Below are 22,123 nucleotides of genomic sequence, written 5' to 3'. Positions count from 1 at the left end.
CAGCACCAGATCTGCGACCCTGGATCTTAGTGATAGCAATGACTGCTTGTAGAGAATATTTCAAGCATCCCACACTTGAGCCCCACTGTGAACATACACTTAAGCATGGTGGCGTTCAAAGGGAAGGAATCTAGAGCAAAAGAGTCGCCAACGAGTTTAAGGAACTTGTAAACCGTTCATAAGATGAAGGTTACAACCCTTCACGATTCATGAGACCTCTAACTCCATAGTGGTCTGGAACCATGACTGGATATTCGGGGATGAAGGTACAAATTCAACCTAATAGAGATTGAACTTGCCCTAATAATAGGCCTCTACTTTATTCTTCTCGTATTCATGTGCGCTTTTTTACTAACATGCAATCATTAGATTAACCCTAAACCTGTTTAATCTATGTTTATTGAATATTAATGCACAAACAAAACTATTATTGGCAATCACTTGAATTATAATCATATTAGTCTAAACAAGATTATTAACTATCTTATTAAGCGTGATTACAAGTACAAATTCCATTTAAACATGCATCAAAGCCGTATCAAGCAATAACAATAATATACCAAGCAACATATAAATAATCATCATCATAATCATATTCTCAATATCATGAAAGCATAATACTATTAGCAAGATCCTAGGCAAGATACTAACAAGATTAATAACAAACCATAGCATGTCACTAAACATCAAAGATAAAATCTTTAACCCTAACATGTTACTAACATGATAGAAGAAAAGAATAGAAATCATCATAGAAACATATATGATATTAGAAATTTTAGTTATTACCCTAAACATGATACTAGGAAGCAATAAAACATCCTAACAGGATACTAGGAATCTAAATAATCAAAGCATGCTTTCAATGTTAAAATAATAATTAAATTACTTACCTAGATGTCTCGTATCTCTTTCTAATAACAAAATACACGCGTCAGTAACTTCAAGGAAAATATTAAACAATTAAATTGAATAATTGAAATAGGGATTTTGGGACCAAACCCTCAAAAATATTAGACCTTTCACGTCTAGGGAGAAGGCAATTTCAAACTTGGCTAGGTGAGTCTAGAACTAATGTATGTGTAATTTTGTGAGAGGGAAGGTTTAGAAAAATAATAGAGAGAGAGAAATATTCTAGCTTTTAGAGAGAGATGATGGTTGTGAATAATGATTGTGAATGAATGAAAACGGGGAGATACGAACCCTATTTATAGAAAAAAATAGTCCGGAAACAAATCAAGTCCTATTCGGAATAAAATACCCGCTGTCGCCAACGACAGGAGTTAGCAGCAGAAGACAGGCTTAGCGCCGGGTGACAGTTGTACTACCCTAAAATTTTCTATTTTAAGTTTTGAGGACGAAACTTGTTTTAAGGAGGGTAGATTGTAATACCCGAATATTTTTTGATTTTATGTTGTATATTTTATAAAAAAAAATAGTTATTTTTATTTATTAAATAATTAACCTAATTTCATATTTTTATTTTGGAGTTCGAAAAGGTTTAAAACCCTATTTTAATTTAAATATGACTCTTTATTTTTAAGCGTATATAAACTATTTTAACCCTAATAAAGTTTACTGCTTGTTTATAAAATAAGGGTCTTATTTATTCACGCTTTCAGTTTTTCCTATTCTTCTAGGCGTGGGTTTTAATACGAGGTCGGCAAAGAATGTTATTCATCAATTCATTCTTCATATTTTACAAAGAATACAGATCAGTTGATTGGCCTAGTGGTACAGTCCTATTTCTTTGATTGGAGAATTAAAGTGCTGCACAAGTCCTTGGAAGCTACCTTGCTTGTGTTATCGTTAATACGAGTATTTCGTTTGGTGTTCATTATTTATAGTTTTCTTATTAAGGTAACACACTATTGATCTTTTGGAGTTGCTTGATTATAATGTGATTGTATTAAATTATTATAATTGTTTGGTTATAATCTGTTTATTGATTGTACTATGTATTATTATTATGCGTAAAGTTTATAATTGTAATTTGTATAATCAAGTTTGTATATGTATACGATTAATTATTGGTATTATATGATTTGATTGGATATGAGTATCGTATTACTTTTCTAGTTTATAATTGATTATTTTTAAGGTTTTTCATGTTGTTGCTACAGAGTATATTGTTCTTGAGGTTTTAGAGTTAATAATGTAGAATATTATTTTTGGGTTAAGATTTGATTAATTTTGGGAACTACTATTTTTTCCCTAAGAGTTGAGATATTTATGAATTAAATTGTTATGTTATTTGAGAACTTGTGCCATTGTGGAGTTATTTTTTTTTTATCATGTGAATGATTATTTGATCGATGTATGAGATCAAAAGGTTGAGAATAATATTTTGTTCTTGGTTTGAGGCTCAGCGTTATATATCTTAGCCTTTGACATGTTGGTAAGAGGATGATAATCATGAGTTGAGAATGAGGTACAATCTTTATTTATATTTTTTCTATGGTCCCCTATAGTGGGATGTAATCCCTCATATTTTTAAAATATATTATAAATGAAATTATATATTATTTATAATATTTATTTGTATTTTTCCGGAATTTAATTTCATAAGTTTCAATTTTTAATTTTGGGTCGAAAACTATTTTGGTACAAATTTTTATACATACCTTCATTCTATAATTTATGTCCAACAAACAAACCTAACCCACTTTACTAACTTAATTGGCCCATTAATTTTGAGACCCAATTTCACTACTTACCCTACACCACTCTCTCTCCTATAAATACCCCATACATCCCCAAAATTTTTCCCACACTAAAGGTTAGTCTTATTTTCTTTCCTCTTTATTTTATTTTCTTATTTTCCTTTTATTTTTATTTTTCTTTTTTCTTTTATTTTTCTTTTTCCTTTTATTTTCTTTTCTTTCTTCTTTCTCCTCCTTACGTGAGTTTCACTCACACTCACCACCATTGTTTCCGCCCTTATGCCGCCCAGCCACCGCCGGGCCCCTCACCACCGTCGGCCACCTGACACCGGCGACCCACCAAGTGGCCCACCGTGGATGTCCCCCTTTCCTCCTCCTTTTATTTTTGCTCCACTATCTTGTTTATTATTAAATTATTTTGGGTTTTGATTTTATAGTATAAAGATTATATTTTTAGTATCAAAATCCTGTTTTTGATGTTGTAAACTAATAATTTCAGATTTTAATTATGCTATAAATTTTCAGATTTTATGAATTATAAACCTAGGGTTTCAATTTATTCAAATTTGGATTTTAGGGTTCTAATGAGGAATTAAATTGGGGCTTTTGTTCCTATTGCATTTCTAATGATTAATTAAGCATAAAAACATGTTTTTAATGAAGTTTTAAGGACTTTTAATCAAATTTATATTGCTGGAAATTTGTTTAAGTGTTAATTTGTGATTATTGGTTGTTTTCTAGGAGGTGATTATTCTCTAGGAGACTTTTAAGTGATTAAAAGTGGCACAAAGGATTGTTTATACGAGGTACGTACATGTCTACTTCATTGTAAGTAGTATCATGTTTAGGTACCAAAGAAAAGAACTTAGTTTCATGATTAGAGAACACTTAGATGAAAATTGTTTGGTTATAAATTTAATTAATTCATGTGCTTATGTTTATGAGACATGTTTTGGTGAATTGATTATGTTTGTATGGAATTATGGATGCAAACATGTTGAATTATATTGGATTAATTGTTTGTATGGAATGTTGATACAAGCATAATTTTATTGGATTGATTTGTTAACCACATTTGGATTATTAAAGGATTGGAATTGGATGGTTTAAGTGGAATGAATTTATTAATTATTCCACAAGGTTGTTATTTATTTTATTTATTAATCAAGCATGACTTGTTAGTATGTTGAGTAAAAGTGGATTAAGCCGAAATGGCTAGGTGGGTTGACTATGTTCAACAATTTGGATAATTTGGAAGTTTAATGGAATTAAAGGTCAATTTATTATGTGATCACCATTTTCCTAAATAAGATTAAAAGTGAATTGATGTATGATTGTTATGTATGGTCTATTCGATTGAGTCGGCTATAAATTAAAATTGTAATCACGTAAAGTGAAACATGGATGAGAAATAAAACTCTAGAAAGCGTGCACTTCTAGAGTATTGACAATTATGGGTTGGGGTACACGGTGGTAGCCCGTGGCTTTCCGAGGCTAGTTTGATTAGCATGTCCTCTTCTCTTTTGGTATTTACATTTTTATTTTATAATGAAAGTTAGATGGGATCCTAGACTAACTTTGTGAGAATGGAGTCGTGCCCATTCTTGCATCGCGCTAAACTTTTATTTTAAATGGTCACTTGGGACCAAAATGATTTGGTGGATTGGAAAACCTCGTCTATTGCTTACTTCAAATTAAATTAGTTAAATTAAATATAAAGAGTCAAGTGTTTGGAATTGATTAGCAAGTATGTTGAGTCAATGGAATTGTTTAAGTGTGGAGTCTTGATTAATGAATTCGTGTTGTTTGTTTATTACTTTAATTAGTTGAGCATGCTAGGCTTGGTACGTTGTAGCTTGTATGTACTCAGCTTTGCTGATTGCGTGCTTTTGTGTGTTTTCTTTTGGTCTTAGCCTTCGCCTTTCAATGACCCTGTGATGATCCAATTATTACACTTGTATTATTGGGGAGCAGTATTGCACAGGTTAGCTTGATGATGTGAAGTTCGGGGATTTGACATACGCATTGTCAAGGGATTGGTGTGATTGAGAGTATTCGTTCTTTGTGTTGAACTTATTTATGTTTTACTACTTTAATTATGTTTTGGGATTTTGAATATTGGTTTGGTTTTAATAAGGGCCTTTACGGTTCCAATTTGTAAGCTTTGACTTATTGATTTCTAAATTATATTATTTTAAGATTTAAGTTGGATTTCCGCTGCAATACTTTGATAAAGCCTTAACGTTTTAACACGTGGCGGTAACATGCCAATGGTTCTCCTCTATTTTTATTTAAAGTAAGTGGTTTGGAAAAAGGGAGAATTATTGAGGTGTTACATGGGAATTGACCCATATGTGGTCTGGTTTAAGGTGTTTTTTTGGTTATTGAGAGTATTCAAGTTTTTATACTTGTTGGTTTGTTATTTGAATTACCCATGTCCAAGGCTAAGTATAAAAACAAAGAGCGTGGCACACTTTATGGGATAGATGAGTTGAGTAAAGGTTCGTATTATTATTCGAGGTTTATTTGACAAAGGTTATTTTCATAGTACGTACAATGTGTAATGTAGTTCTAAAATAAATTGTTTAAGTGAGCTAATAATATTAATTATTATATTATTCTTTGTATTCTGATATGTGGTGATTACTCAGCTTTTTCTGACGTGTGTATTGTTTTGTTGTGCTACTTGTGTTTGCGGTTATGTCTTTTTCTTATCGTGGCCCTACGACGATCTATTTTGGAATTTGTCCTTAATTGTGAGCTGTCAAGATTTTCTAAGCAGGTTGATCAAGTGGTCGTAGCTAAAGGAGCTCAAGTGTTTCGATTAGTATGATGTCATGAGTTTATAAAGTTGTATAAATAGCTCACCTAGTTTATTGGGTTGTAATTATTAGGATTTCAGTAAGCCTTAACACTTGACAGGTTGTCAAGTGTGGCGGTGATACCTCCGATTTAGGTGTATGGTTCCGCAATTTTATTTGAAGGTTGTTTATTTTTCCTGTAATTCTTGTTTATTATTAATTAGAAAATCAGGGGTGTTACAACAGCTGTCAGCGCCGGGCGATAGCCTTGTCGTCTTGCGCTAAGTCAGAAATCAAACGGGATTTGTACGCGAAATCCTCTTCTTAATACGATTAAGCAGCTAATTTCGCGCTGATCATATTAAATCGGGTTTGTGATAAATCACTTATTTTATTCAAAATATAACTCTTTAAAATATAATCATCAATGCTAATCTCATTAGAATTTAAAAGAACCCTCTAGAATCAATCCTAATAACTTTAGGAATAATAATTAATAGGCCTTCCTCTAGATCATTGGGCCACATATAAAATTCATTTCGGGCCAAATTTAATTTAATACATAACTTCCTCATTATTCATCGAAATTGGGCTTATAATATATCGTTGGAAAGTTCTTTCCGAGCCCAATCCAACTACATTATTATTAGACCCTTATCATAGACCAAACTAAATTAGACTAGACATTTTCATAAATAGAGTAAAGAAAGAAATATTTTCAAAAATAGAAAGAGAGATATTTTAGTAAAAACATCCACATCACTAGACTTTTCACACTTTCACTTTGTTCGATAACAAATGACGTGAAAGATATTCATCACTCGGTTTGGTTTTAGGGAGACACATTTGGGTGTCTACACTGCTCGTCCAAACATTCATTTGAATTCTAATAGATCATACGTGGACCAACTGAAGATGGCATGGAATCATGGATTCATGGGCTCAAGGACTAATTATATGCCTATAACTGTGGTTGTTTTTGTTTTTCCTTTCCCTTGATCAAAAACTATTTAGTTAGCATTTTGTATGTTGAAGTTGCTATAATGAAGTATGTATAATGTTTTATTTTGAGCATGATCAAGTACTTTATTATAGGGTGAAACATTCATGTATACTCGTTTCAATAAACCAAAAAACCACAAACTCGAATTAATTTGAAACACATTCGAGAAGCATAACAGTCAACACATTCTAAGTAAACTAAATAAACAAACACATATTAGCAATATGAAGTAACCTAAGGTACTCATATAAACATGTTCTTCATGACATTTATTACATATTGTAGGCGTCGTTTGAAGTGCGCCTACGTTAAAGCATGTGTGAATATGCTTGGCACTCATAGGATGTGGGAATTGACATAATACGATTAGGGACAAAGCAAAGTCAGGAGCCGCCAACAAGTTTTTAAGGAACTTGTAAATCGTTCACGGATCATAAAAAGGCAACCACGAATAAGGGACAACGAAGGCAACAACGATTGACCGTGAAGACAACGATTGACCGTGAAGGTTACACCCTATTCATAATCCATGAGATTACTAACTCCATATGGTTCGGAACCACGAAAGGAGGATCGGGGATGATTGTATGAAGTGAGTCATGGAGTCACATTCGCCCGTATTGGCCTCTACTTGATTCTTATAGTGAAAAGCATTCCTGCGATCTCAAAGGCATACAAACAAAATATTCAATTATTAAGCTAAATTGGTTGAATATTAAGGCAACATATAAATCTAAAATATTTGTGATCACTTGATTTAACAATAAGATTGAAAAGGATCCTAAACCGATTGTCCAAATTATCTTATTAGGCGTGATTTTCAATTATAGATTCCCTTTAAACATGCAATATGGTGATCAAAAATAATAATAGAATAAACATTAATATTAGAAGTAATTCAACAATAATAGCGTTAGTCAAATTAAATATAAATTAACCTAATCATGACACTAGCAATATTAAAAATAAAATAAGAGTAATTAAATTAATAAATTACTCACATTCCGCTCGTTCCTTAAAATTGTTACATCATGAATAAATTGTTGGTAACTTCAATAAAAAATATAAATTAAATGATAGTTAAATTAAATAAATGTAGATTTGATTTGGTCCAAACCCTCAGTTATTTATACCATTCACGCCTTGGTTTATGGAAGAAACCTCGAGTTTAGTATAGACTCCTTGGAGTGCTTAAGGGAAGAATGGTATAACTAGGAATATAGGTTTAAAGCTTAGAATATGGGAGAGAGAGAATTTTGGTGTAAAAGAGAGGAATATAGAATGATTTGATGCCTCGAACTGCAGAAGGGGGGTCCTATTTATAGAGAAAATGAGTAGAGGGAACACACGAAACCCCAAAAAGATAAAAAAAACCCTAAAAATTAACACCGCGACACAGAAGAGAACACCGTGACACGGTGCCAGGCACCGTCATACGGGGGAAGGAACCGTCAGACGAGGGAAAATCCCGTGACACGGGGAATATTGGAGTGACGCGGGACATATTTGAGCTACGGGAAGTGAAAACGCGTAAAGGGTTTACGCAGAAAAGACACGAGAAAATTCCGTGACACGGCACATGTACCGTGATACAGCAGTGTCCATTGTGGTACAGTACAGTACACCGTGTCACGGTATGGTAGAACGCGGAAAGTACACGGAAAAAGCACCGTGTCAGGGTGAGAAATTTCGTGTCACGGCAACAGGTACCGTGTCACGACAACAGGTACCGTGTCACGGCAACAGGTATCGTGCCACGGTTGTATTTGACGCAAAAAAGCTTCGGAAATAGCACTGTGACACGATGTACAGTACCATGTCATGACACCAGGCACCGTGCCACGTTATCAGCCGCCGTAACACGGTGCTTTTGCACTGTGCGCTGTAATTCCAGTTTTTTACATGTTTTTAAAATTGCGATAACTTTTGATCCGTAACTTGGAATAAGGCATATAATATATCATTGGAAATTTTATCAAGTCTATTTTCCAAAACAATTAAAATCAGGTCAAAATTATTTTTAGATTTTAAGATATGGCCATTTTAGTGGAAGGGTGTTGGTTTTGGGCCGAGTTTAGTGTTTTGCTCATATCTTTTTCGTTATAGCTTGGAATTGAGCATATGATTTATGGTTGGAAATATTACTTCAAGTCCTATCTAACCAAATAATAATTGGATCAAAATTGTAAGACCTAAAAATCAGTTTCTCTCGGTTTTGCGATGTGGACACGAAAAGTGGATAACAAGTTATGGTTTAGGGAAATGAGCTAGGATATGGATTGGTTTATGACATATATTAGATAGAACATGGATTTAAGCACTCCAAAGATTAAATACTCAACTCCACCAATAACAGCGGTGAAAGGTGTTCATCATCGGGTTTGGTTTTATGGAGACATTTTTAGGTGTCTACACATACTAACACTTGATAAGTACTACTGGATTATGATCCTATTTCATTCACACCTCTTAGTCCCAATCATTCATAGTAGGGTCATCGTCTAGACCATCATTGGTGTACGAGTTTGATATTATCGCTTTAGCATCGTCACTACCATTCTCTCGGCTACATCTATTATGCCTAGTATGTAAGCCGGACACTCTCCTGTTAATCTGTTCATTTGTTCGTAACCTGGCTGCAATTACATAACATAGTTAGTAACATTCTACTTTTTCTCATATTAAATTGTAAAAAGAACAACCAATGGTCGTTTGGATATTTACCCCAATAGAGACAGACATAATATGCTCATACAAGCTTGATGAATAAAAAGTTATACTGTAAGTGCACGGTGTCTGTTGTTACCAGAGACTTAGCAAATACGGGTCGAATCCCACATGGAGACAAGTTCTATTAGTATTTGCCCAATTATTATAAACTATTTCGATAAACAAAGAGTGATTTGATGATTAATTAACTAAAGAATGACAATACTGAAAATAAGTTGTTCACAGATAAATTAAAGTCTAGGGCATACGTTCGGTCCACCATGCTTATATCAACCCAAGAAATGCAAACAATCCATCAATAAACAAACTAGGTCAAATAATTAAAGCACTTGTTAATCCTACGCTCAGGAATTAACACTTACGAATTAACATATGTAGTTCGGTCGCTAACATAATCAAATTCGCCAATTGTAATTAAGCCTCTAAAAATATGATCTTTCAATTCTAATTTTTATTAGCTAAATAATTAACTCATGATATTGGCCAATTACATGAATCAAACAATAAAGTACAAATCAATTGGACCTATTCAAACCCTAATTAATAAATTTATAAATAATTAAGCACAAATAATCATGGTATAAACATGGCTTCCCTCACTTAACCCTATAAAACAACTACTCACTCATAATTGAAATAAACAAAACAAAAAAGATAAATAAACTTGAATTCAAAATTAATAAAATAAATAAAGAACAAAAGATTGAATGAAAATACCTCAATGATTGAATTAATGGAGAATGAAAAGCTAGGGTTCAACAATGGAGAGAAAGAAAACTAAGAAGCGTTTAATCTAGAAATATAAAGCATAAAGAGGAAAATAAAATCCTCTCAAGTATTTATATTAAAACCTAATCCTAAATAAAATAAAATCGATAAAATAAAATGAGGAAATAAAAGTAACAAAGGTCGTCTTTTAATTGGTCGCGAGAATTACGATCGACGGAAAACAAGTTTCCCGCCCGCCAGACCCATCGCCCGATGGATGGCCGATGGTCAAGTGATTAAGGGCTATGATGAAGACCATCGGCCGATGGATTTCCATCGGGCTAGGCAGATTCAAAGGGTCGTTTGTGTAGCTAAACCATCGCCCGATGGCTGGGCGCTTGCTGGCAGATTTTCAGGACCGATTTTGGAAAGATGTAACTCACAATCTATGAATTGTATGAAGGCGTGCGACATATCATTGGAAAGATCTTCAATTCTAGTTTCTAACCCAACTTGAATCACTTCAATCCGATCTGTAGAACTTGAGATATGGTTGAAACAATCCACAAAGGTCCTTTTTGATACTTCGCAAGCCTTCGTTTTACTTTGTTCCTAACTCAAATTCAATTCCGAAAAGTGCATATCGATCCTTGTGGATGCTATTTTCAATTCCCATGCATATAATCCTTAGAGACAACATCCACGATCATAAATCCCTCGTTCAATGAACTCGATCCATCTATTTCCATTCAAATATCATTCCAATCATCTCCAAACACTTCGAAAGCGTCCATATGACTATGAAATCACCTGAAACATTAAGAAATACACAAACGGAGCGTAATAAAGCGATATATGATGACTTATGAAAATATGACCCTAAAATCAACCAAAAAGACTAAGAAAAGGGTATAAAAACTAACATAAACGTGCCTAAGAACCCTTTATAAATAGGATTCATCAAATTCCCCCATGCTAAACCGTTGCTTGTCCCTAAGAAAAACCTGACTCAAGACGGAGAAACAAGAAAAATAAGACTTCCAGGGAACCAGAATAAGACCGACTTGAATCTCGAGCAAACTATCAAACCAAAGTTAGCGAAACTGAAATCTGGCTCGGATACATATAGAACTACGTAGCACTCATAGTCCTGCAATTAACTCTCCGATCTAGAGGCCACAAACATTCTCTTTCCAATCTAGTCTCCGCCGATTTCTTGTAGATATGCTGAATTCGAGCACAAGAGGTGCCCTACCAGCTTAGGGTTATAACAGACACTCAACCTATACCATGTCGACTCGGAATGCAACAATTACTCTTTAACTTTGACTCAAAACTCAGTTCAGTTAATCATAACTTATGCACGAAGATCAAAAGGTCTTTATGAGGGTTGTAATGGGGCTAGGGTGAGAGGTAGGATTAACATTTTTGGAGATGTGAGAATTGAACTAGCTGGGAGAGTGGTAATAATAGTTTATAATAACAACACAACCAAATGCATGTCGAAGATAACCTCGTTTAGCATCTAGCCTCTCCATACACCCTAAAAACCAAGAAAAAAATCACTATACACCAAAGTAATTTGATTTTCTCTTCTTTCCTTCTTCAACCCTTATTTTATTTATTTAATCTTTTTTTTTCTTATTTCTTTTTTTTTCATTTTTTTTTTGAAAAACCTTGAACTTCCATTCAAAATCTCCTTTATTGAACCACGAAGCAAATATATAGCCAAATGAAAATTCACAAATCACAAGATAGACCACTCCCCCAAGCTAGGCTCGGGAATAGTAACCAATTGAGGCCGAAGGCTTGTAATATGGCTAATTCAATGAAGGGTAAAGCTCAACATGGGTAACAATTAAGAAGCAAATGTACAAAAATAACTTCTAGAGGCTCAAATTGAGAAAAAGAAAGACCTTTATCATTTGAATCATGCACTCATCACAACCAAATTACTACGAGTCTCAAGGCAAAATCAAGATCAGAGTTGCACCAGGAACTATCACACATACAAAATATTAGACTGTTATAAATGTGACAGTCAATCAATCAGGTTTCGAAAACTCACACGGCTTGGGGTCTACAAAAATATCGACTAGCTAGACTCAAAAAGAGCAAAACAACTTTCCACAAACCAATTAGTCGCCGGCTACATTGCTACGCAGTTATCAACGTATAAAGCACACCAACCGAATTTCAAAATCATAACTATGATGAGAAGAAGCTCAGGAGAGTCTAATCTAATCCGCACACGGTTCAAAGTCAAACAAATGGAAAATAGGCACAAGAATGCATTATTCGAAAACAAAACTAAACTAAGAAAGCAATACATTTTTTTTGTTACACGTAAACTCCCATCCCTAATAGGCGGTACAAACCATGCAACACTTACAGAAAGCAATAAAGCTACACTATGAAAGCATTAAAAGATAGATATACATCCCCCAATCTAGAATGAAACACAGTGTTCTCACTGTGGCAAAATAAAATACAAGAGAGAGAGACGAGAAAGAAAAGCTCACTCATCAGGAACCTCGTTGACAGAAGAGGTGTTGACTGTAGTGTCATTAGATGTAGCGGTGGTGCCAAAAGCTACTATCTGCTGACGTAGAGAAACAACCTCGGAATTCAAGGCATGAAACTGTTGCTCCAAATTGCCGAAATGATCAATAACCTCCTGAGAAAACGTACCAATGTTAGCCATGAACTGCTTGAACATCTCTATAGTGATTGGATCGCTGCTAGACCCCTCAAAATTGACACTATGACGAAAAGGGTGGGATGGAATAGTCCCATGAGAAGGAGTATGAGATACCTGTGAATTGTCACCAACCAAAGGCGGAGGGGCCGAAGAAGATCCTTGCTTTGTAGAATGCACACCTATTTGGATGATATGTTGGGGGTAGGCGGAAACAAAAGGGCATCTAGAGTTTCCATTCGAGTCGCAAGAGTGGGCAAAACATTATAAGGAGTCGGATGTGAGTCCTTCTCCCCTCCCTTAACCTGCCATACAAACAAACCAATCTTTGGTAACAACAACCATCCATATCGTTCCATGCTCACATTATCAAGGAGTTCATATGAGTTCAACTTCTTAAAGTAAGACAAATCGATCCCCAGATGCGTAGCAAAGATGGTTACAAAGCTTCCCATAGTGATAGGCCATTTTGGCTTGTTTCTCTCCACAAGAAATGCGGTAATGAGGAATTTTCCGAAATCCAATTGACCCATCCTATCTCGATCACCATGTAAGAACCAACAAAGCATCTTGAAATCACTTGTAGAAATTTGTCCCATCTCTGTCTTTGGAAAGAACACTTGTAGAAGCAAGCGATGTAGAATACGAGGCACAGGGTTCACAATTGAAAAAGACTTAGTAAGACCAACTTTCCAATCATCTCGACCTGTGAGTTCTCTCTAAAACATTTTTTTGGTGAAAGTGTAATCCATTTTTGTCACCCCAAAACGAACCAAACTCTGATGGGCCAATAGTTCCATCACAAGGCAACTAAAAAATTTCATTAACCTCCTTTGGTGCCATTGAATGTGCCACTCCATCAAGAGAAAAAGATATGTCACCATTATTAGACACTACTAAAGAAGTAAGAAATTCAATAACCAAATCCGGATAAACCTCTTCCTTCAAATTAAGAACTTTTGACCAACCACACCTTCGACCTATTTCTTGCAAACAATCATCAACCCCAAGCTTCTTACCATCGTCTTGTGAATAACGAAGTGTTGGTTTGATTTTTCGGTCTTGAAGTGAAAAACTAAGGCCTTCTTTGCTCAAACTTGAGGAAGGGTGAGAGGTGGAATGTGGGTAGGTATGAGAAGTGTTTGGAGGGGATTTATGTGGTAGTTTGGGATGCTTCTTTGAAGGTGAGGCTCTTGCTTTTCGAGGTGGGTTTCTCTTTGTGGAAGTGGATCTTAGTGGTGCAAGTGGAGAATGAGTGGACTTTGGGTGAGAACTAGTGGTTTTTGTGGTTCTCATGATGCAATGTCACAATCAAATAGCAATAAGCATAAAATACTCCAACCAACACTAGTAATCCAAAGTAGAATAAATTCCAATCAACCACCAACCAAATATCAATGTTCAATCAAAATTAATCACCACAAACTCAATCAACAAGACAATATTAATATAGAAGAGGTAAAATTTTCAATTTTTATATGAATGTAAACAATTCAAGAAGAGAAGTTGGATGAAAAATTGAAAATAATACCTATGCTTTTTGCAATTAAAACAATATTGTTGTTAGTTACCTCAAATCAAATACCAATTAAGTTGCAATTTTAACCAATTCTCCCAATTGAAAAAGAAAATCAAAATCCCTAACCTTGAGAAAAATTAGGGTTCTTCTTTTTTTTCATGGAGGGTGGCTGACTGGTGTCTCGGAGCAGCGCCGGTGGGGCGCCGACGGTGTGCGGCTGTGGGGTGGCGGAGAGGTGGAGAGAGAAGGGGGTGGGGTTTCTTGGGATTCGTGCAGGTTGGGAACTTTTTTTTTGTTTTTTTTTTGTTTTTTTTTTGTTTTTTTTCGGTTTTTTTTGTTTTTTTGGGGGATGCGTGTAGCTGTCTGGGCGCCAGACCAGCGGGCGCTAGAATTCCAGCGGCCCAGGCAGATTGTTGGGCTGTTGGTGGGAGCTCCGCCCAGGGGCGCTGGCCTGCCGCTGGCTTGTGCGGGCTGGTGCCTGCTGCTGGCTCTTTTTTTTCAATGAATATAAAAAAAAATTTAAACCTTCACTAAAACTAAAAATAAACAACGTTAATAGAGTTAGTGAAGCAAAACAAAAACAAAACAAAAAAAGGGAAACGAAAATAACACTAAAAAAAATAAATAAATAAAAATAAAACTAGAAGAAAAGCATAAATAAATAAATAAATAAATGAATAGAAAAAATAAAAATGGAGAAAATAAATAAAGAAAAGTTAAAAACAAAAAAGGAAGAGAAACTAAAAAGAAAAGGAAAAACAAAACAAAAAAAAAATCAAAATAAAGAAGAATTAGGAAATCAGGTTGCCTCCCGATAGGCGCTCATTTAGAGTCGTGAGCTCGACTTCTTACCTTAGTATCAAGCATCAATTGTTGTATCGGAGAGATAAATCGTCTCCAATTTGCCGATGAAAGCACCCTCGGTATATAGCTTTAAACGTTGTCCATTTACCTTGAATTTCGTGCCTTTTTGCTAGCAACCTCTATGGCTCCATATGCTTTGACATCAGTGACTGTGAAAGGCCGGACCATCTAGACTTAATCTTTCCTGGAAAAAGTCAAAGTCTTTTGTTATAAAGCAACACCTTGTCACCATTATTGAACTCTCGTTTTTGGATCATCTTCTCGTGAAACTTCTTCGTTTTCTCCTTGTAGAGCCTATGATTTTCGTAAGCATCGAGCCGAATCTCATCTAGCTCGTTCAATTGAAGAAGTCTTGCTTCACTGGCCTTCTCTAGATCCAAATTAATCTCCTTAACGGCCCATTGTGAAAGGTATTCCATTTTGACCGGTAAATGACAAGCTTTGCCATACACCAACCGATACGGAGTTGTCCCTAACGGAGTCTTGTAAGTCGTTCGTAATGCCCATAATCACTACTACAAAAAGTAGCAAAGAGAGTCGTTGAAAAATGCTTTACAAACCGCCAAACAACGAGTCTCTAGTTAAGGGGTATGTCAGATAAACAAACAGCCTCTTTAGAGGGGTCTGTTTAAAAAACATAACAGACCCGTTAATTAAGAAGTCAGGTTTGTCAGACTAGTACTTTGAAAATTTATTTAGAAGGATAAGAGACTCGTTATTTAACATAATAGATCTTTTCGGTAAGGTATCAAACAGACCCCATATGCTACATAACGGGTCTCTTTCTTCTTTTTTTTTTTAAAAAAAAAAATTCTCGTCATTTTTTTTATTATACGTAGTGTTTCGAAATTTGAATTTCAGTGCTTTATTGAATTGGCGGAATACTGAAAATGAAAACTTTGAATATATAATTAAACAAACCAACATATATATTAATTATTGAAATTTACAAAATAATTTCTAGAATTTACAAGTGGTAGCTTATTGAATCATTTATAAGTATATACTCCATACGATCATACGTTAATAGTGTATCTTGTACTTCATATTCCTTCCATGATTATCAATAGCATAACCTGTCCAATGATATATATAAATAATATTAGGAATACTTATGCCCAATAATATAACAATATCAGGTAATATTAGGAATACTTATGCCCAATAATATAACAATATTAGGATTGGAACAATTAAGCAAAATGTTATGTAGTTATATATCTTACTAAGCCAATAAACAAGTTAAGATTCAATAAAATGAAGAACAATAATCTAATTTAACATTTAAAAAAAAATAAAAATAAAAAAGAAGATCACATCACCAACTAACAACTCAACACCGCTAGACTACCTCCACACCCATATAAACCACCCTTAACGGCCCAACCCTCCTAAATACCCTAGCCGCCACAGCTACTTAACCCCCAAAAACAGTCTAAAGCTACACCCCAACAACCCCTATAAAACCATACTCACCCATGAAAAAATCCAAAATCAAAACTACCACCATGAAAAAACTTGTTTTTACCCACTAAAAAATCTGCAAAATATTAAAAGTTACCTTTTTCTACAAATTAATGATAAATTTTTGGCCAAATTTAAACATGAAAACTTTAAATCTATAGTTTTCATGGTTAAAATTGAACTTTAAAGCCTCAAACTTGATCTTTAATTTGTTGATGATGATGAAATAAAAGGAGAAGGAAGAGAAAGAAAGTGATACTACCGGCGTTAAGCACGAAGAGGCAAAACCTTAACAAATTCATCAAACCTAAACTATAATAAGTTGAAATTCAACAGATTAGAAGAAAATGAGGTAAAAAAAAATGTTGACCTGAGAAAGTTCAGAGAGAAGAATAGCGGCAGTAACACCACTAGAATACGAAATGCAAGTCTTGAGAACACGAGAAGCGATCCAACTCCAACTAGGACCTTCTCTTTCTCTGTCTTCAGTGTCGGAAGAAGGTTCTTCGCCTTCGTTGACATCGTTGATTGGAGGAAAGAGAATGGAGCATTTTTTGCCCCAAGAGAAAAATAAAATGAGAGGAGATCAGAATGAATGAGAAAAGGTGATGAGTTAGCGGCGTGAATAGGTGATGGGAAATTGGGAATATGAAGAGAAAGAAATAGGGTTTTGCTGTCAACCCTTTAAGTGGTGGGGCCCTACACATATAAGAGACCTGTTAAGTCAATTACGGGTCTCTTATTTTTTTTCCCTCCATGTTTTGGTGGGCTCTTTGATATATAAGAGACCCGTTATCTCTAATATCAGATTTGTTATATTAAAGAGAGTCGTTGAATTAACTAACGGGTCTTTTATTATAGGTTCCTTTGACCATTTTTATAGTAGTGAATGTATCATCCAACTTCAATGACCAATCTTTGCGGGATTTGTTGACTACCTTTTTAAGGATTCTCTTGATTTGTCGATTAGATACCTCAACTTGGCCGCTCGTTTGAGGATGATAGGCCAAACCAACCTTGTGAGTAACTCCATGTTTCTTAAGAAGAGACTTGAAAGTTCGTTGATGGAAATGAGAACCACCGTCACTAATGACAACTCTTGGGACTCTGAAGCGCGGGAAGATGATCTTTTTGAATAGCTTCATAACGACTTTCGAATCATTAGTAGGGGACGCAACAGCTTCGACCCACTTGGAGACAGACGGCAACCAAAATGTACCGATTCCCACAAGAAGAGGGAAATGGTCCCATAAAATCAATGCCCCAGACATCGAAAGGCTCGACCTCAAGAATCCCATTTTGTGGCATCTCTTGCCTCTTTGATATATTTCCCATTCTTTGACACTCATCACATGCATTGCAAAAAGAACGATCATCCTTGAATAATGAGGGCTAATAGAAACCACATTGAAGCACTCGGTAGGCAGTTATAGTAGAACCAAGATGTCCACTAGAAGGTAGATTATGGCAATGATGAAGGATACCATGACTATCCCAATCCGCTACACATCTCCGAAACATTCCATCAGCGCACTTTTGATACAAATGAGGGTCATCCCAAAAGTACCGCTTGGCATCATGGTAGAACTTCTTGCGTTGTTGGTAAGTCAGATCCAGAGGATGTGAACCACCTACACAAAAATTAGCATAGTCAGCATACCATGGAGATATAGAAGAAGTAGAGAATAAATGATCATCGGGGAAAGAGTCATTTATACGGCTATCTAAAGTAGACTGAAATTTTAGTCGAGAGAGGTGATCTGCAACAACGTTCTTGGCACCCTTTTTATCTCAAATCTCTAAATCGAACTCTTGAAGGAGAAAAATTCATCGAATGAGCCTCGGTTTAGCCTCTTTCTTTGCTAGGAGATACTTCAACGGCATGGTCAGTGTGGACAATTACTTTCGAACCAGTAAGGTAAGTTCGAAACTTTTCAAGAGCATACACAATAGCTAGGAGCTCTTTCTCAGTGGTGGCATAATTCATCTGAGCCTCATCCAAGGTTTTACTAGCATAGTTAATGGCATGCAAAACCTTGTTCTTTTGTTGTCCAAGCACAACTCCCACAACATAGTCACTCGCATCACACATGATCTCGAATGGCAAATCCCAATCCGGAGGTTGTATGATAGGAGCAGTTATCAATGCCTCCTTAATCCTGTTAAAAGACTTCATACAAGCATCAGTAAACTCAAATGTGGCATCCTTAAGAAATAGTTGAGTGAGGGGTTTCGCTATTTTCGAAAAATATTTTATAAATCGGCGATAAAACCCTACATGACCAAGAAAACTTCTCACTCCCTTGACATTCACGGGAGGGAGAAGTTTCTCAATCACCTCAATTTTTTCTTTGTCAACTTCGATGCCACGATCAGAAATAAGATGACCAAGTGCCACTCCTTCATTGACAATGAAGTGGCACTTTTCCCATTTCAAGACCAAATTGACGTCAGTACAACGTTTAAGCACCTTAGAAAGATTATGCAAGAACATATCAAAATCAAAACCATAAACACTAAAATCATCCATAAATACCTCCATGATGTTCTCAATGAAATCAGAGAAAATGGCCATCATACACCTTTGAAACGTCGTAGGAGCGTTACACAACCCAAATGGCATTATGCGATAAGAAAATGTACCATAGGGGCATGTGAACGTTGTCTTCTCTTGATCTTCCAGATGAATGGGAATCTGAAAGAAACCTGAATATCCATCCAAATAACAGAAAAAACTATGTTTTTCTAATCTTTCAAGCATTTGATCTATAAAAGGTAAGGGGAAGTGATCTTTCAAATTGGTTGTATTCAACCTGCGATAATCGATACACATACGCCAACTTGTGACAACACGAGTAGGAATTAGTTCATTCTTATCATTTTTAACAACAGTTGTCCCCCTTTCTGAGGAACGACTTATACCGGGCTCACCCACTTAGAATCTGAGATGGGGTAGATGATGCCCGCATCAAGAAGTTTCATTACCTCTTTCTTCACCACCTCTTACATATTAGGATTCAATCGACGTTGTGGTTAGATTCAAGGGCGATGATTCTCTTCCAAATTGATTCTATGCATACAAAAATTAAGACTTATCAGTGTAAGATCGTCAATGCTATACCCGATTGCCTTTTTATGCATGCGAAGCACAGTCAAAAGCTTAGAAACTTGGCTATCATCGAGTTTAGCACTAACAATTACAGGGCATTCCTCATTATCATCAAGAAATGCATATTTAAGATGAGAAGGCAAAGGTTTTAACTCTACCTTTTTTACTTGTGACTCAGAAGTAGAACAAATAGTTTTCATTACCTCAAACCCCTCAGTGTTAGGGGCATCCAAGTCACGAATCAAGGAATCAATCGCTGCATCTCCTTCTCCTTTAGAGACCTCCAGTGCGAGAATAGCTTCTAATGGATCATTAGCTAACTCACGAGGCATATCATCTCTCACAATCTCATCAAGCAAATCAATCCTGCAACAAGTATTCTTAAGCATAGGCGACTTCATCGCATTGATTAGATTAAAAGTCACTGTATCATCACCAACAGACAAAGTAAAGGATCCAAACTTGACTAAAATAACAACACCTACAGTACACAAGAAAGGTCTACCTAAAATGATCGGGATGTTACTATCCACCTCCATATCCAAAACTACAAAGTCATCAGGAATGAAAAATTTCCCAACCCGAACGGGGACATCCTCCAAAATAACTAAAGGGTATTTTATAGAACGATCCGCCATTTGCAAAGTGATCTGTGTGCATTTTAAAGCTCTCATATTCAACCTGTTACAAACAGAATGAGGCATAACAGACACACTAGCACCTAAGTCACATAAAGCTTTATCAATGAATAATGCACCTACATGACATGGGATGGAAAAACTACCAGGGTCCTTAAGCTTAGGTGGGGATTTATTTTGCAATATAGTACTACACTCTGCAGTTAGAGCGACTGTTTCTACACCACCAATGTCTTTCTTCTTAGTAATCACTTCCTTTAAAAACTTTGCATACATTGGAACTTGAGAGACCAAATCAGTAAAAGGAACAGTTACCTCAAGGTTCTTGACCATAGTTAAGAACTTACCAAATTGTTGATCTAGCTTGTTCTTTTGCATCCAATGTGGGAATGGTAGCTTTGGCTCGGCAGGTGGAGGCTCGAAACCTTTCTTTTTCTCTTTCTCAGCATAATTTGCTTTAGCTTTCCCATCTTTTGAAGTGGGAACATCATCCAAGGCCTTCTCTACGACCTCACTATTCTCCTTCTCAAGATTTGCATCATCAGTAGGCATTTGTGGCCCTTAATAACTAACACCACTACTAGTAGTGATAGCATTGGCGGTCTCCTTAGGGACAAGGTTGTCCCGGTAAGTGGCCAGGTTGCCTTTGGATATTGGTACCTGCGACTTGTGCAAGTTGGTTCTCCAAATGCTTTGTCGTGTTTTTCAACTCCTTGATGCTATCTTCAGTGCTTTGCTTCATGGTTGTCATCATTCTCATAAGGTCAGACATAGTAGGCTCTTGAGTGCCATGAGAAGGTTGTTGTTGTTGAGGTGGCCTATTGAAACTCGGGGGAGGATGATGAGAGGCCCCTTGTTGATGTTGTGGAGGCGTTGCAACATATTGCTGAGGTTGAGGGTTCTGAAACTGTGACCACTATTGCTGAGGTTGTGTCCATTGTTGCAGAGGTTGAGGATTTTCAACATTATCGCTTTTGTATGAAACGTAGGGATGATTCCTCCAAATTGGATTAAATGTGTTAGAATATGGATCATTTGGTTGCCTTTGTTGAAAGGCATTCACCTGCTCCATCTTATTGGTGTCTTGAGAATTATGAGCACGTGGATATCCAAAATGACCCTATATACCACACAATTCACAAAAAAAATTAGTTTGCGAAGGTTGAGAAGACATATCATTAACAGATAAAAGAGAAGATTCTTGAGAGGCCTGCAATGCTTTAATCTTTGCAGTTAATTGAGCCATTTGAGATGTCATGAGTGAATATGCTTCAACTTCCATCTTCCCTTTTTTGGTCGTGTTCTTGGAGATGAGAAGTGGTTGGATGCAAGATTTGCAAGAAAATCATACCCTTCCTCAATTTTCTTGTCAAGGAAAACCCCACCTGTGGCAGAATCAACAATACATTTAGTCTCGGGTTCTAGTCCGTTATAGAAAATACAAACAATATTCCACTTCTCAAAATTGTGATTCGGGCATGATCGTTGAAGATATAAGAATATATCCCATGCTTCCCTAAGAGATTCCCCCGATTCTTGAGAAAATGTTGATATTTGATATCGAATCTTTTCAGTTTTTTCAGGGGGAAAATATTCTTTGAGGAATGCTTGAGAAATCTTGCTCCACTCCGTCTCCTCAACAGTGTTCAACCACTTTTGAGCTCTATCGCGAAGGAAAAATCCGAACAACATCACCTTCAATTGATCTTGAGTGACTCCTTTGTGATGAACAGTGGAGCATAATTATTGAAATCGCTGCAAGTGATTAATTAGCTCGTCAGTAGGATGGCCACTAAATTGATTTTGTTGGACCATACTGAGAAATGCGGGTTTGATTTCGAAGTTCTCTGCAGTGATTGCTTGCATTTTAAGACCCGTTGGAATGCCCTCTTGGGATGGTACTCCGTAAGAATTAAGAGACCTATT

At 35.8% G+C, this 22,123-nt stretch overlaps 1 protein-coding gene and 1 long non-coding RNA gene across 2 annotated transcripts; both read right to left on the bottom strand.

Annotated features, from left to right (window-relative positions):
* Nucleotides 1-15,890: 15,890 nt before the first annotated feature.
* Nucleotides 15,891-17,093, bottom strand: LOC110694921. Its single transcript, XR_002505984.1, has 2 exons — nucleotides 16,821-17,093; nucleotides 15,891-16,062 (listed from the first exon to the last, which is right to left on the bottom strand). It is a non-coding gene; the product is annotated as an uncharacterized LOC110694921 (long non-coding RNA).
* A 749-nt stretch (nucleotides 17,094-17,842) lies between these two features.
* On the bottom strand, nucleotides 17,843-20,749 carry LOC110694850. Its single transcript, XM_021872013.1, has 3 exons — nucleotides 19,531-20,749; nucleotides 18,362-19,156; nucleotides 17,843-18,081 (listed from the first exon to the last, which is right to left on the bottom strand). Exons 1-3 carry the CDS (start codon nucleotides 20,747-20,749, stop codon nucleotides 17,843-17,845), a joined length of 2,253 nt encoding a protein of 750 aa, XP_021727705.1.
* Nucleotides 20,750-22,123: the final 1,374 nt, after the last annotated feature.

The sequence above is a fragment of the Chenopodium quinoa genome, unplaced genomic scaffold, assembly GCF_001683475.1.
Source record: "Chenopodium quinoa cultivar QQ74 unplaced genomic scaffold, ASM168347v1, whole genome shotgun sequence".
Classification (NCBI taxonomy): Eukaryota; Viridiplantae; Streptophyta; class Magnoliopsida; order Caryophyllales; family Amaranthaceae; genus Chenopodium; species Chenopodium quinoa.
Note: the sequence above shows the minus strand (reverse complement) of the source record. Positions and strands in the feature narration are given on the sequence as shown.